General features: G+C 38.6%; 1 protein-coding gene across 3 annotated transcripts in view; it reads right to left on the bottom strand.

Annotated features, from left to right (window-relative positions):
• Positions 1-910: 910 nt before the first annotated feature.
• The window catches only part of LOC121291489 (synapse-associated protein 1-like), a 29,318-nt gene continuing 16,400 nt past the window's right edge, over positions 911-13,828 (bottom strand). For 2 of the 3 annotated variants that reach the window (XM_041212734.1, XM_041212736.1), the window contains 5 exons: positions 11,355-11,494; positions 8,669-8,817; positions 8,395-8,450; positions 6,497-6,650; positions 911-4,400 (listed from right to left, as the gene is read on the bottom strand). In XM_041212734.1, the coding sequence (XP_041068668.1) occupies positions 4,270-4,400; positions 6,497-6,650; positions 8,395-8,450; positions 8,669-8,817; positions 11,355-11,494 (630 nt within the window). In that variant the 3' untranslated portion in view covers positions 911-4,269. The remainder of the gene's footprint in view (positions 4,401-6,496; positions 6,651-8,394; positions 8,451-8,668; positions 8,818-11,354; positions 11,495-13,828) is intronic. The other variant, XM_041212735.1, reaches the window with a different exon arrangement.

Genomic DNA, 13,828 nt, shown 5'->3' with positions numbered 1-13,828 from the left:
AAAGTGCTGGAAAACCCCAGCAAGTCTGGCAGTATCTGTAGAGAGAAACAAAGTCAATGTTTCCTGGCCAATAGGACTCTTCTTTGAAGCTCAATCGTTGAGCATAGTCATGACTGAGATAAATATATTTTTGGCTTCTAGGGGAATTAAGTAATACAGGGAACTGGCAGGGCCATGTTTTTACTGAATGGTGAAGCAGCTTCAATGGGCCATATGACCCTACTCCTGTTCCTTATGTTTTACATGATTCAGCAATTTGGCAAATAGTTTAGCTATTTAGCTAAAAAAATAGCAAATAGCAAATGCTTGAGAAATGGAAGGTCATGCATATATAAGTGCTAGAACTTGCAAGTATACGGATATATAATTTTAAAGCATAAAATAAAATTGGCCAAATGAAATGGCCAAATAAATAAATTGTCGTTCATTGCCAAGGAAAAGGGAGCATTTTATTTATCCTTTCATGGTACGTGGGTGTCACGGGAAAGGCCAGCGTTGGTTGCCCATCCTTAATTTCCCTTGAATTGAGCGGCTTTCTCAGCTATTTTGGGGGCAGCTAAGTATCAACCACATTGTGGTTCTGGGGTCACGTGTAGGCCACACCAGCAAAGGGTGGCAGATTTCCATCCCTCATAACATGAGTGAATCAGATGGGTTTTTACAGCAATGATGGCTGCCATGGTCCCCATTACTGATTACAGCTTTCAATTCCAGATTTATTAAGTGAATTAAAATTCCACCAGCTGCCGTGGTTGGATTTGAACCCGTGTTCCCAGGTCATTAGCCTGGGTCTCTGGATGACTTGTCCAGTGACATTACCACGACACAACTATCTACCCTTTATCTAAGCATTTTAAACTTAAAATGTCTGACTAAATTAAAATATAATTCTGTAATGTAAATACTCCAGCCACATTAATACATATTTATTTAATTAAATCACAATGGCAATGTAATTTGTGTAACAATCTCTCACACTCAGAATGTAAATGTAAATAGTCTTTCAAATTACACACAGAACCAGATATTGAAAATCTGTGCAACATATTAAAAACAATGCTACATTTGTACTGAAGAAAACACAGGTAGGCTTGTGTTTGGATCATGAGCTTGATTTTCTAGAGTATCTTCATGGTATTTGTTCTTTAAACGGTTTTCGTGATGCCTTTATGTTTACAAGTTGTCTGAAGTAGCACCTGTCAAATTGCAGAACTTGTAAGTTTCCCAACTACATACGGAGTGTCTTAAAACCTGTGGCCACAGAGACTTTTGACCGGAGAAAATAATATTTAATTCTTCCTTGCTCCCTCCCAATTTTTCTACCTCTCCTTGAAGCTAATGGGTTCAGGCTGCCCGTAGATCCATTTCCCAAGTGAACATTCTTCAGATGTGTGCCAAGGCAGTGAATGATGGGAAGCTATTTGGTTGCAAGGGGGCACAGGGATTGAGAAGAACAGCTGAGCCAGATTCTAACCTCATCCAATGTTTACACACATACATTCTCTGGCAGGCTCAATGATAACAGCTGGAGACGCGAACCCCCGGCTGTTGTTTTTTTATCCATCCATAGTTATGGATAAAGAAGTGTACTTTACTACTCCAACTGCTGCCTAGGATGAGATCCAGGTCACTAATCCCAACATGGGACAAAACATGTCTGTATGGCTCAGCAACACCAATTAGCCCACTTTATGTAAAACAAAATTTGATCCAGTGACATGTTTTGAGTCACTTCGTAGTTTACATTAAACATATAGGTTTTCTGTATTTGTGCATTGCATCTTCCACTTCAAAAGCACTTGGCTATAAAGAACTTTGAGATTCACCAAGGTCATAAAAGACACGAGATAAATGCAGGTTTTTCTTTCTATCTGCAAGATTACTACTAACAATAAGACTTCCATTTATCTGGCGCCTTTAACAACCACAGGACAAAACACAGCATTTCACTGCCAATGAAGTAAGCATTTCTATGAAGTGATCATCACTGTTGTAATGTTGTGCAAGAATTTCAGTGTTTGCCAAGTTCCATAATACCCAAAAAGTTCTTGAAAACAGCAGTTACCAATTTAAAATACTGAACTTTTGAACATCAAGTCCATGTTTCTGCATATGTAAGAGGACATAAATGAAGGAGAAAATTTTGTTGAAAATTTTATAAACAGAATTTTGACCATTTAATGTCTGTTGGGGAAAAATACATAATACATCATTTTCCCTTTTTGCCTTCAGGGGAAAACACAAATCACAAAACATTTGGCAGAAACATACATTTTTGGCATACTAATGGAATCCAAAACATCTCTGCCCACACAAGTTAAACCATGCGTTTTTTTAATATGCATGTTTCTGTGAAAGAATATGGTCATTCTGTACAAAGAGGGATGGGAATAGAAATTTCACATCTGTGTTTTCCAGCCACACAGTTTTCTCACTTCAATCAAGGGAAAATTGTGTTTTGATGAACACGTAAGCAGAGTTTTTACTCCATGATTTTTATGTTTTCTTTATGTATTCTTTTTAACTTTTATCTTATAAATATATAAGAAAATTTAAGTTGTACCAAACAGTGATAGTTACCTTTCAAGTGCTAATCCTGTCTTCATGCATTTTACAGTACCTTTGTCAAAATGCTGCTAAGATATTCAGAAACAACCATGTCAGAAATCAAGTTCCACACAATTTAAATGGTCTCCAAAACTAAAACAAGAGCCTATATTTTAACAACTTCTAAAGCACTGCACAAAGCATTGCAACAACTGTATACTAAATCAGATCCAGAATTTCACAAGAATAATTATGGCTCTCCAACCCACACCATTATGTCGCTCCATTGTTAAATAGCTAATCTTCTGAGCAGAGATTTTGTTGATTAGGAACTTCACAAGTCAGAAATATGAACTGGGCATTCCCCCACCTGCCAGTGACAATGATTCAAAGATGCTCCAGGTAAACTAAAAACTGCTAAAAGACTTCAAATTTTGCACAGCATTTATTTTCACTCTACACTTTTTTTGCAAAAATGTTTCTTTCACACTACTCCCACTCCAGAATCCACTTGGATGAGTCACTTTTCCATTTCTATTTGTCCCTAATAGGAATCTTTGGGTGAAATTTATATAACAGAATCTGTAAAAAAAAAAAAACCCTGGGCACAACCACAAACATATACAATGTACACAAGGCATTAAGGGCTTAAAAAAGAAAATCAAAGTAGATCTGGTAGACATTTTTACTTCACTTCCATATCACATTTTATATTTGAAAATGCAAGGAAGGCCTCGGAACCCAATAAACACTGTTCACCCCTACACATATTTCAGTTTCACTGTATTACTAAAGTCTCGTATGCATGAACAGACTAACTTCACAGACAAGAAATAACTTAATCTATCAATATTTTAGGGTCATCCCATCTAAGGTAAGACAAACAGCACATGTCACAAATCAAATATGGGATCTTCCTGTGTTATTGGGAAGACAATCCCAGTATCTGAACTGGTTTCTAAAGCTACTCCTGAAAACAAAACACAAAACCATCTTTGCCCAAGTCACTGATTGAAGTTCCGAACAAAATCTTGGCTCTACAAAGAAGTTCTTCCTATTGGTTGCTCACTCTTAAAATGGTCCAAAAGAAGGCTACTAAGTTATACCAAATATTGACTATCTTTAGGGTACATTTTATTCTTCTTGCCTCTATAATCATTACTTCACCCCACAAGCCTTTGATGCCACGGCCTTAAGTTTAGAACCCACCATGCAAGGAACTGGGAATCCTGTATCTTACTTTGGTGTAATATCAATGTGCTATGTCACCATGGACCCTTTGGTCAATTATATGTATTGGATTGGCTAGGCACAAAGAGAAGATTCTACAAGGCATTTATGTTTTTTTAAAAAAAGTCACAGTTTATACAGATAGAAATTAAATATTGTTAACAAAAGAAGTGACTTTCAGCACATTGGCTACAATTGAAACCTACAATACTTACAGCAGCTTCCATTTCTAAAATGTTTTCCATCATTGGAAATGTACACGAAGTACATTTGTTTTGTATCATCATAGTCCAAAAAGTACAAAATGCGGTAATAATAAAGCTAATGGTGCTGAGATATAGTTGAAGCTTAAATCCCACTGCAAGGAAACAAGATTTATTGGTAGCATTCTGTATTTCTTCAGAAACGTTTTGAGATAATGCTCTGACGGAAAGCACTGCCTCAGAAAAGCTGAACTCATATTATGGGATCATGTTTTCCACCAAGAGACCTTTAGTGGTCTTCTTGAAGCATCTCCTCAATTTCCTTCTCCCAGGCATCACTGACTTTTGCTTTCACGTCAACAATTTCAAACTCCTGAAGTTCTCTTTGTAGCTCCTTTTCCCACTCTGGAATGTCATCTGCTTGAGATAGAATAAGTGATTAATTTGTGAATGTTTACAAATATTAACAAATAAAGGTTACATTTAATAACTAATGCAACTAAAACCTCTGGACTAGGAACCAGCCCAAAAAAAAACCTTCAGTCAGGTTTCCTAACCTAGATCAATATCCAGTAATTTGTCATTTAAAAAAAAATCTATGCTGTGTCTCAGACAAGGATAGGATCAAGCCAAGTTGTAATGTTCCACAATTATTGCACAGGTCACTGGACTTCTATATATTATATATATGAGGGCAATATGTTATTAAGTCGGCCCAGCGTATAAGATGACCATAAACTTCCAGGCCCAAAAACCATGTTTTAAATATACTCGACATTTAAGTAGACCCCCCCCTTTTTTGCCTGTCCTCATATTAGTAGTCAGCCTCAATTTTTCATCCCACAAATGCATGTTTTATTTACCGGTACTTTATAACTTAGCGCAAGGAATCAAGCAGGTGATACAAGCTGTATTCAGGAAGGCAGCTCACCATCACTTTCTCAAGGGCAATTAAAGTTGGGCAATAAATGTTAGTCTTGCCAACAATACCCACATTCTATGAACGAATAAAAAAATGTAGCCTTTAAATGTAGGACAGAGTCAGTTTGCTAAAGCTGGTTATTAAGCAAATAAAGAATGTCTTGTTCTAGGAGGGTGGAGGTCTTATGGTGCAGTGGTAACATCTCTACCTCTGAGCCAGAAGCTCTGGGTTCAAGTCCCATCCTGGGGCTTGATAGCCATAGAAGGTGTGTTCATAATATGGCCAAAGCAATTATCAGCTGCAAGTCCTTCCAATATGTCTGACGGCAGACCGGGAGTGTTTCCTGGTCAGCCATACTGCGGAAGGCAACTGCGTGCCATTGCAGTACTTTGCCAAGCATAATCATGGACCAATCCAATGGAAGTCTATGGTCACCAACATCCTCTTAGGGCATGGTACCTAAAGCTGCATTGTAGAACTCCTTCTCCTCCTTTAAAGTAACAATGTTAACAAAAGCAGCATATATGTTACACATGAAAAACATGATTTCACAATGAAAGGTACGTTTACTAACAAGGGTGGAGCAGAGAAAAGAGTTAGGTGCGACAGCTGAAGTACTGAGAGTGGAATGTGATTTCTAAGTGACCAACGCAATAGGGTAATTCCACCCCTCAGGGTAATTACCTATCAGTACTTAGATTCTACTGCCAGTCTGAATTTAGGAAGTAGTTGTGCAAACATACTGAGACTGCATTTAAAAAGGAAATTATTCAGCAAAAAAATTACTAAGCAATGTTGTTTCAAGAGTCCTCATAATAAACGCTAAGGTCAGAAGGATTATGGGAGACCCTTACATTGAGTGCTTCCATTGACTGATCCTTGTTCCCATAAATTCCTTCTATTTCAAAATGTAATAAAACTCTAGAGCCATACTAAAGGCAAATAAACAGAATTCCTGCTACACCATGTATGTCAGAAGATTAAGGTAGGTGGAATCAAACTGAAAAATTGTTTAGTGGTACTTTTTATCATGGAAGAATGTAATCTGTAACAGCATTGTACCTTGGATACGAAGCAAATTCGCTCACCCACCAAAATCAAAAAATAACTACGGCTGTCCCCCATCATTAGTAGAATCAAACAACTGCTTCACGTGCAAGTGTTTAAAATGTCGTTTTCTTCCAATAGCAGCACTTGACAAAAGGGTTGCACTTTATCATTTTAAATTACATAATCATATTTTGTTTGATAAACTGTGAAAATAAATGCTTACCGAAAGAAACTGTATTCTCAAAATTAAAGCATAGAGCTTCAAAAATCAGGCACAAAACGGCGAGTACCACACAGAGCCACTGGGGCAATTTGGGGGTTGCCTTGTAACTTGTATGAACTATGGTACTCAGATAAAAAATATTGCAGTCCCGTTACCCTATGGGTACATTTTAAAATGAGGTTTGCGCAGAATGTCCACTTCCTGGGCAAGCACGCCCAGAAATAATGTAGCTTTACTTTTTGTTTGACTATATATCATTTTTGCTTTGTCCAAGGATTAAATAAAATAAGTTTTAGCTTGATATTTTCCTGTTGCACCTACCATCTTCGACAGAAGCTGCCTGGTCACCACTGGTCATGCCCAATTGTTCCATGCCCCTCAAGAAGTCTTCCTGGTTTAGGGATGATGTGTCATATGAATCACTCACAAACTCATTAGTAACCGGACTTGTTGAAATCTCGTCTAAACGGTGAACCTATAAAGTAAAGACTTTTTGTTTTTACAATAAATAATTGGAACATATATTAAAACAATTCTTGCCATCTATCATATCTTGCCAATACTCTGAACAAGATCAGATACGAAACTGCCTTTCTTCATTACACCTAGGGATGTTGAAGGCTGTGAATCATCCCAATGAAACTAGTCCTTAAACTCACTTGACATCAACACTGAGGATCCCAGATAAACTGCCTTCTATTTTAAAATGCAGTAAAACTCTAGAGCCATTGGATAGTCATTGGACAATCATAATAAACATGAAGTAAAACAAAAAATGCTGGAAAACCACACACCATCCTTACTTGGAACTATATCGCTGTTCCTTCACTGTCGCTTGGTAAAAATCATGGAATTCCCTCCCTAATAGCACTGTGAGTTTACCTACACATGAACTGCAGTGTTTCAAGAAGGCAGCCCACCATCACGTTCTCAAGGGCAATTAGGGAGGGGCAATAAATGCTGGCGAGGCCAGTGATGCCCACAGACCGTGAAAGAATTTTAAAAAAATTTCAGGAGGTCAGGTAGTATGTGTGGAGAGAAAAATAGAGTTAACATTTCAGGGAAACTAGGGATGCCAGAGAAGGAGAGATTAGGCAGAGTGACCAAAAACTAGAATGAAGTCATGGACTTTGACTGTTTCAAGAGGACAGGTGGAGAGGCCAAGAAGTCAGGGAGGGATTTAAATTTAAGGCATTTGTAGGCCAACGCATTAAATGGGAAATGGTGGGTGAACAGGAAGGATTAAGTGTGGCACAGGGTACATGCAGCTGTTTTTTGGACAAGTTGGACTTTTTGGAGATTGGGGAAGAAGTCAAATGTGGATGCGATCATTGTACAAGAGATTCAGTGGTGGAAAGACTGAGGTAGGGCAAAGGCGAGCTACGCTTGCAGTGCTGCAGACGCTCTGGTTGGTCACATAAATGGCAATAGAATCATGCAAAGGCAATCAAATTGGATCTGGGCAACAGACAACAGGTATTGGAGGAGTAAAATACCGAAAACAGTTTTGGCACTCAGACACTTTAGCAGCAATTTTTTTAAATTACGAGAATGTTAAGATAATTGATTCTGTTCTGTGTTCATAATGCAGTGGAACGGAAGATACTCTAGATGATCAGGCTTGTCAGAATATAAATTACTTTACTAGTACTACCGAATGAAAAAAGAATTTGAGTTTAGTGATTACTTATATTGTAACCCCGACAGCAAATTTTTCCCATCAATTTTGCACCATTTTGACGTTATTTACATTTACAAACTGAATGTAGATTGAGAATTCCAGACAAAACAAGGCATCGCTATAGTAAATTTTACACAAATCTATAAATTTTCCTCTGGATTTCGCCCTCTCAAAATATCCATAAGTAGCAGTACTATATATTCACTAGGGATGGGATACTGAAATCTTGATGTGTGGGTCTAGGTGCTGCACGTGGACTAAACTGACTTTGTCATAACTGGACCCAATCTTACTCTTATCTGGGAACCAGATAAGCACTGCAGAAAGCAAATACTGAAGCTAACTATAATATTTGCCACCAATGTTGCAGCTAAATGTTTCCAATCCAGCACAAATACAGAATCAAATCTACAAGTCAGTGTTCTGTAGCATGAAGCATTTACTTAGTAATCATGGTATTGTGATGTTTCATAATTCAAGGAATAAATTTACGTAAATTAAACAATAAAATGTATAAAAAAAACACAATAAAACTTACTTCTACGGATTCATTTTGTTTCATTGGGACTGGAGGTGTCTTTGACAGAGCTGAATCTAGTATAAAGGAAGCAGGCATATTTTTAAGACCATATCAACTCACAAAGTAGAAAATATTTTATATGTTAGAATTTGTCAATTTTCTTCCTGCTCCAAATCACAGAGTGCTATTGGCCCGAGTTTGAAGGGATAGAAAATGCATAAGCAATAATAAAACAAAGCATAAAGTGGCCCCTTTTGTTATTCTGACTTAAGAACAGAATACAAGTAATCACCTGTAACTGTGATGTTTTGTCTCAGATGATGCTCCGACTCCTCTGTGGAGTTTTCAGCCTCTTGAGCAGATAGGGACAAGAGTTGTGCAGATTGTTTAATGAGAGATACTCGGTAGAAATAATTTCTCCAGAACTGCTCTTCTTTTACGCTGCAATGAAGGACACGAAAGTTTGTGCAAAACACACTTCCAGGCATAGGTATGGGTATTACTTAGGTGAAATTTCAGAAGCTTCAAATGTGCATCACAAAACAATACCAAGCTTCACAACTTTAATAAATGTGCAGCACAAAATATGCAATATTCTGATTTTCCTTATGGTAACCAGGAATGGGAGGAGGCTAGAGTGGAGCTTAAATACCAGCATGGACTGAGTGGGCCAAATGGGCTGTTTCTGCGGCATATATATCTTATGAACGGAGGGGTTTTATTATGATCTAACGGTTTGCTCCATCGTCAATAGTAAAATGGGCTGACTTCACCCCCGTCCCCCAAGCAAACCCTTTCACCCTGCTTTTTCTGTACAAGCAATGTGGTAAATTATAATGGAGAACCATTTGCTATGCTCGTGTATCAGAGATCAGCTAACACAGCACAATTCATCTAAAACCAGCCTGGTCTACATGGCCAGTGCATTTACTAAACAATCCATCAAAGCACCTTAAATGATGCTGTCTGATGGCTGTCAGTGTGATGGGTGATGGAGAAGGCCGTGGAAAATTGGAATTATGGGAAACCATCTTGTCTTTGGAAAAGCTTTTTTGCCAATAACATCAACAAATTCATGAAAATTTAGTTTACACTAGTGCATGAATAAGGACGTGCTACAGTCACAAAACATTTAGGATTGGTGACATAACAGATTTTAAACACACTGCATTGTTCAACCTTTTTTACCAATTAATCTTCTCATTCCTTTTAAAGCAGGGGGCTCAACTCATCTCTGCCACACAGGAATATGTAATACAGCCTGCAAAATGAAACCTGGACTCACTATGGTAGGTTTTACTACATTAATGATGCTGTATCATTGCAGGTAGCTGTTGTTGTTTTGCTGGGTTTTGATCGAGGTGGAAATACAAAAGCGCATCAAATGCCATTTTGCATAGTATAACTTAGTAAACACTCAGTATGTGATATAATCATCTGCACTGCAATGGACAACTCATGAACCTATGCCAAAACATTACTGGCAGGTGTAGATTTATACTGGCATGTTTGCTATATGATTATCTGCTACTGTGCAAAAATACTTCCATTACAACTCAGTGGAAATGTCAACAGCCAATCTCCTCAACAATATAATAGAGGGATCAATAAAGCTGGACAGTTAACAAGGAACTCAATAAGCCTTAAATGGACCATTTATTTCCCTTTGCTGTAAGTAGCGGGCTTTCAGGAGGGTCTTAAAAGAAAGAGAGGGAAATATTTAAGGAGGAAACATCAGGGCATGAGAGGCTGAAGGCACAGCTGCTAACAGTGAAGCAGAGGGAGGTAAGGTTACACAAGAGGCCAGACTCAGAACAGAAGTTCAGAGTTGATGAGGTTACAGAGATAGGGATGGATAAGGCCATGAGACAGTGGCTGAGGGGCAAGGTGGAGTGTGGGGATGGAATCAGCAGCAAGGATCCTGAACTTGTAGCAGAGGCCAAAGATAAAATTAAGTAGTGTAAGCATGGGTTGATGATTCAATAACTTTTAATTAAATATATAGTTTTCGCATAAATAAAAGTATTTGTTGGTGCTGATTTTATTTTACATAAACTATTAAATTAATTCACCTCGTTGCCCTGTTGAGAGAGATTAACTAGTCACGGTCTGCAATGGTTTTGTATATATAGTTGTATAAAAGCAACAAATTACATGCACAACAACAACTTGCACCTTTATATAGCACCTTTTACATAGTAAAATATCTCAGCATGTTTTACAAGAGCATTATCATAGAGAATGTGACACCAAGCCACATTGCAAGCTATTAGAACAGATGCCTAAAAGCTTGGTCAAAGGGCTAGGCTTTATGGAATATCTTAAAGTAGGAGAGAGAAGAATTTCAGAGCTTGAGGCCTGGACAGCTGAAAGCACATCAGCTACCTCGGCTCTAAGCTCTGGAATTACAGCCCCTCCTCAGCAATCCTCTCCACTTCCTTTAAAGACTTCATTGGATGTAAAACATTTTGGAAAGCATCCTGGGGTTATAAAAAGTTGCTAAATACATGCATGTCATCAATGGAAATCTTCCTTTCATCGTCTTTTCTGCATTTATATGTGAATTCCCATGGTATCGCATTTGGTAAGTCATGAGACACACATTGCGTTGCACACATTGTATTATAGTGTTGCTAACATTTACCATGTTTAAGACTACAAAATTTTATTGATGTAAATTAGTACAATTTACTAACATTGTATAATGCTATAGCAGGTTAATTGCTGCTGGATAAAAAAAGTAAATTCCTTGTTCCAAGTTAAAAGAATTTTGCATAAAATGACTTATTTTAAATTTAAAAATATTTATTTTTGACCTTTAAAATTTGATGGCTGAAACAGCCTTGTATAAAGATAATTTACAACAAAAAGTGATCCCTCTGTACAAATATTCATATATTCATAATATTCAAATATAATGGTCAAATATTCATGTTTCTTAATAAATGGAAAGGAAACAGATATTTGTGTTCACTTACAGCTTTGGCACTAGTTCAAAACGCATTTTGCTCAACACCTCATCTTCCCGAAGCATCACAATGGCGACAGGTGCTATTGTGTTAAAATCAAAATTAAACTGTACACCTGCAGGAGGGTCCCGAAGGAAGTTCCGACGTTCCTAGAAAAGCAAAATGAGCACACAAATCCTTACAAGTCTGGACCATTTCTTGATTAAATTCAAAAAGTTTAGCTCTACGGGCTGTTCCCAGGGAACACACTGAGATAAACCTGAACTGCAGCTGGAGGATCATCAACTCGGTGAAAGACGCTCTTTGGTCTGCCCGAAACTTGTTGGTTTTCCAGCGCAAAGAGTTGTCCCCGACAGGGTGTTGCAGACTGGCACATTCCAAGGTCCAGGACTACGTGCTGAGGGACACAGTTAAGCTTGGGGCAGCCGCCACAAAGGCGCAATGGGGAAGGGTCGCAGCCTAAGACCTTTCTGCCACAGTGCACCGAGGGGCTGGGAACTGTAAAGAGCCCCTCAGGCTGTACAGCTTAAAATGAATGTCTGCCAATGATTGTAATATTCATTGTTTGTACTGATACACCTTGTGATTCGTGTTGTAAAAGTTGAACCTGATTGTATTTTTGTAATGGTGATTTTGAAATGTTTCGAAATGTTTTTGAAGTTTTAAGAATAAAGTATATTTTTGCAAAAAAAAAAATTAAATTCAAAGTTTAGCTCAATGTCACGTAACAATGGGCAGGATTTTCTGCCTACCGGGCAGGTGGGCCTGACCCAATCTCCGGCGGGCAGGGGAGCCAATCCCCACCAGAGAAGCGGGCCCCGCCGCCATTTTAAGTGGGCGGGCCAATTAAGACCCACCCAGCGTGATGCCGGGCGGGAAGCACTATGTGCTCCCTGTGCGGGCGGTGAGGTGGGGGGGGGGGGGGGTGGAATTCCCCAAATGCGAGAGCACGCTCTTTCTCGCATGCGCATGATTGAGCGCACATCTCCCTGAGGCTAAGTGCTGCCTCAGGGAGATCGCTGAAAGTTGTCCAAACATTAATAGAAAAATAAAAAAAAATCCTTAACATGTCCCCCTCATGTGACAATGTCACACGAGGTGGGGCATGTTAATAAATTTCGCTAAAACTTCTTTAAAGTTTTTTAAACCCTACACGAAACCTCACCCCGCTGGTGGATGAGGTTTCAGGTTTGATCAGAAGCCCACCGGGGCTCCTGACCTGCCCGCCAACCTTAAGGCAGCCCGGGCAGGTCCTTTGATTGTTTTAATTATCCTGTCAATGGCCTCAATAAGGCTGATTTTGCTGTGCCCTCGCCTTCCTGAAAATTTAAATGGGGTGGGATGACGCGGGGCATCATTTTGCGTGTCAGCGAGCAGGTCCCACCCCCTGCTCGTCGATGGCAAAATCCAGCCCAATGCTTAGAATGCAAGTGACTGGATAATACTAGAACACTAGCTTTGAAATGTGAAAACATTATAGCTTTTCTCCAACTCCACAAATCTCTACTGCTTATCCATACACAATGCATAGCCTACAAGTGCATAGGTTACAAGTGTATGGTTTTATTTTGTCTTACATTCTTTACATCTCACTCTTTTTAGTCTTCCACTGAGGTTAGTTTAATGAAATGTAACTTTGATGACTAAGTTCTTTTAAAGTTATTACATAGAATACGTCAACTGAATATCTGGTCAACTATTAAATGCATTCACTATGCCATTCTGAAAAATACTGAATTCTACCTTCAGAATGATGAGTGTGTAATATCCCATATTTGGGGATAATGTAGTGCTGTGTTAGTCTGAAGCAACACAATATCTAATCTAAAGGCACTTTACAGCCTTTTGGACTTAACATCGAGTTCAACAACTTCAGACCATGAACACTCTCCTCCATTCTCAACCCCTTTTTCTTAATCCCCTTTTCTCAATATTCATTTTAATTTTAAAATTTTTATTTTTTTAATACACTTATTTTTATTTATTTTCATCGTTTTATCCCCACCTTTTATCCTATTTTCAAACCACCGTCCCCTTCCCCCACCCCACCCCCACAAGGGCCATCTGTCACTTCTTCACGTTGTTCTTTCCAGAGTGCTTACCCTGTCCTGCTATTATCACATGCTGCTTTTTGACCTTAATCAGCACCTCCTTTAGCCAGTACCACTATCATTAACACCCTTTTGTCCATGACATATTTGGCAATCTCCCCTTTGCGTCCAACTATCAATGGCCTGCTATCCAGCTTCACCTGCTCCACCACCCTCAAACAATATAAATTTCATCACATTTTTACTTCTCTTTAGCTCTGAAAAAGTCATGTGGACTCGAAATGTTAACTGTTTTTTCCTCTCCACAGATGCTGTTAGACTTGCTGAGTTTTTACAGCATTTTCTGTTTTTGTTTCAGATTTCCAGCATCAGTGTTTTGCTTTTATTACAATATCTAATCTCTCTGATCTGCTAATGACAAAAAAAGTTACA

Source organism: Carcharodon carcharias, chromosome 19, assembly GCF_017639515.1.
Source record: "Carcharodon carcharias isolate sCarCar2 chromosome 19, sCarCar2.pri, whole genome shotgun sequence".
In the NCBI taxonomy this organism is placed as follows: domain Eukaryota; kingdom Metazoa; phylum Chordata; class Chondrichthyes; order Lamniformes; family Lamnidae; genus Carcharodon; species Carcharodon carcharias.
The sequence above is the reverse complement of the archived record's forward strand: the minus strand, read 5'-3'. Positions and strand labels throughout refer to the sequence as shown.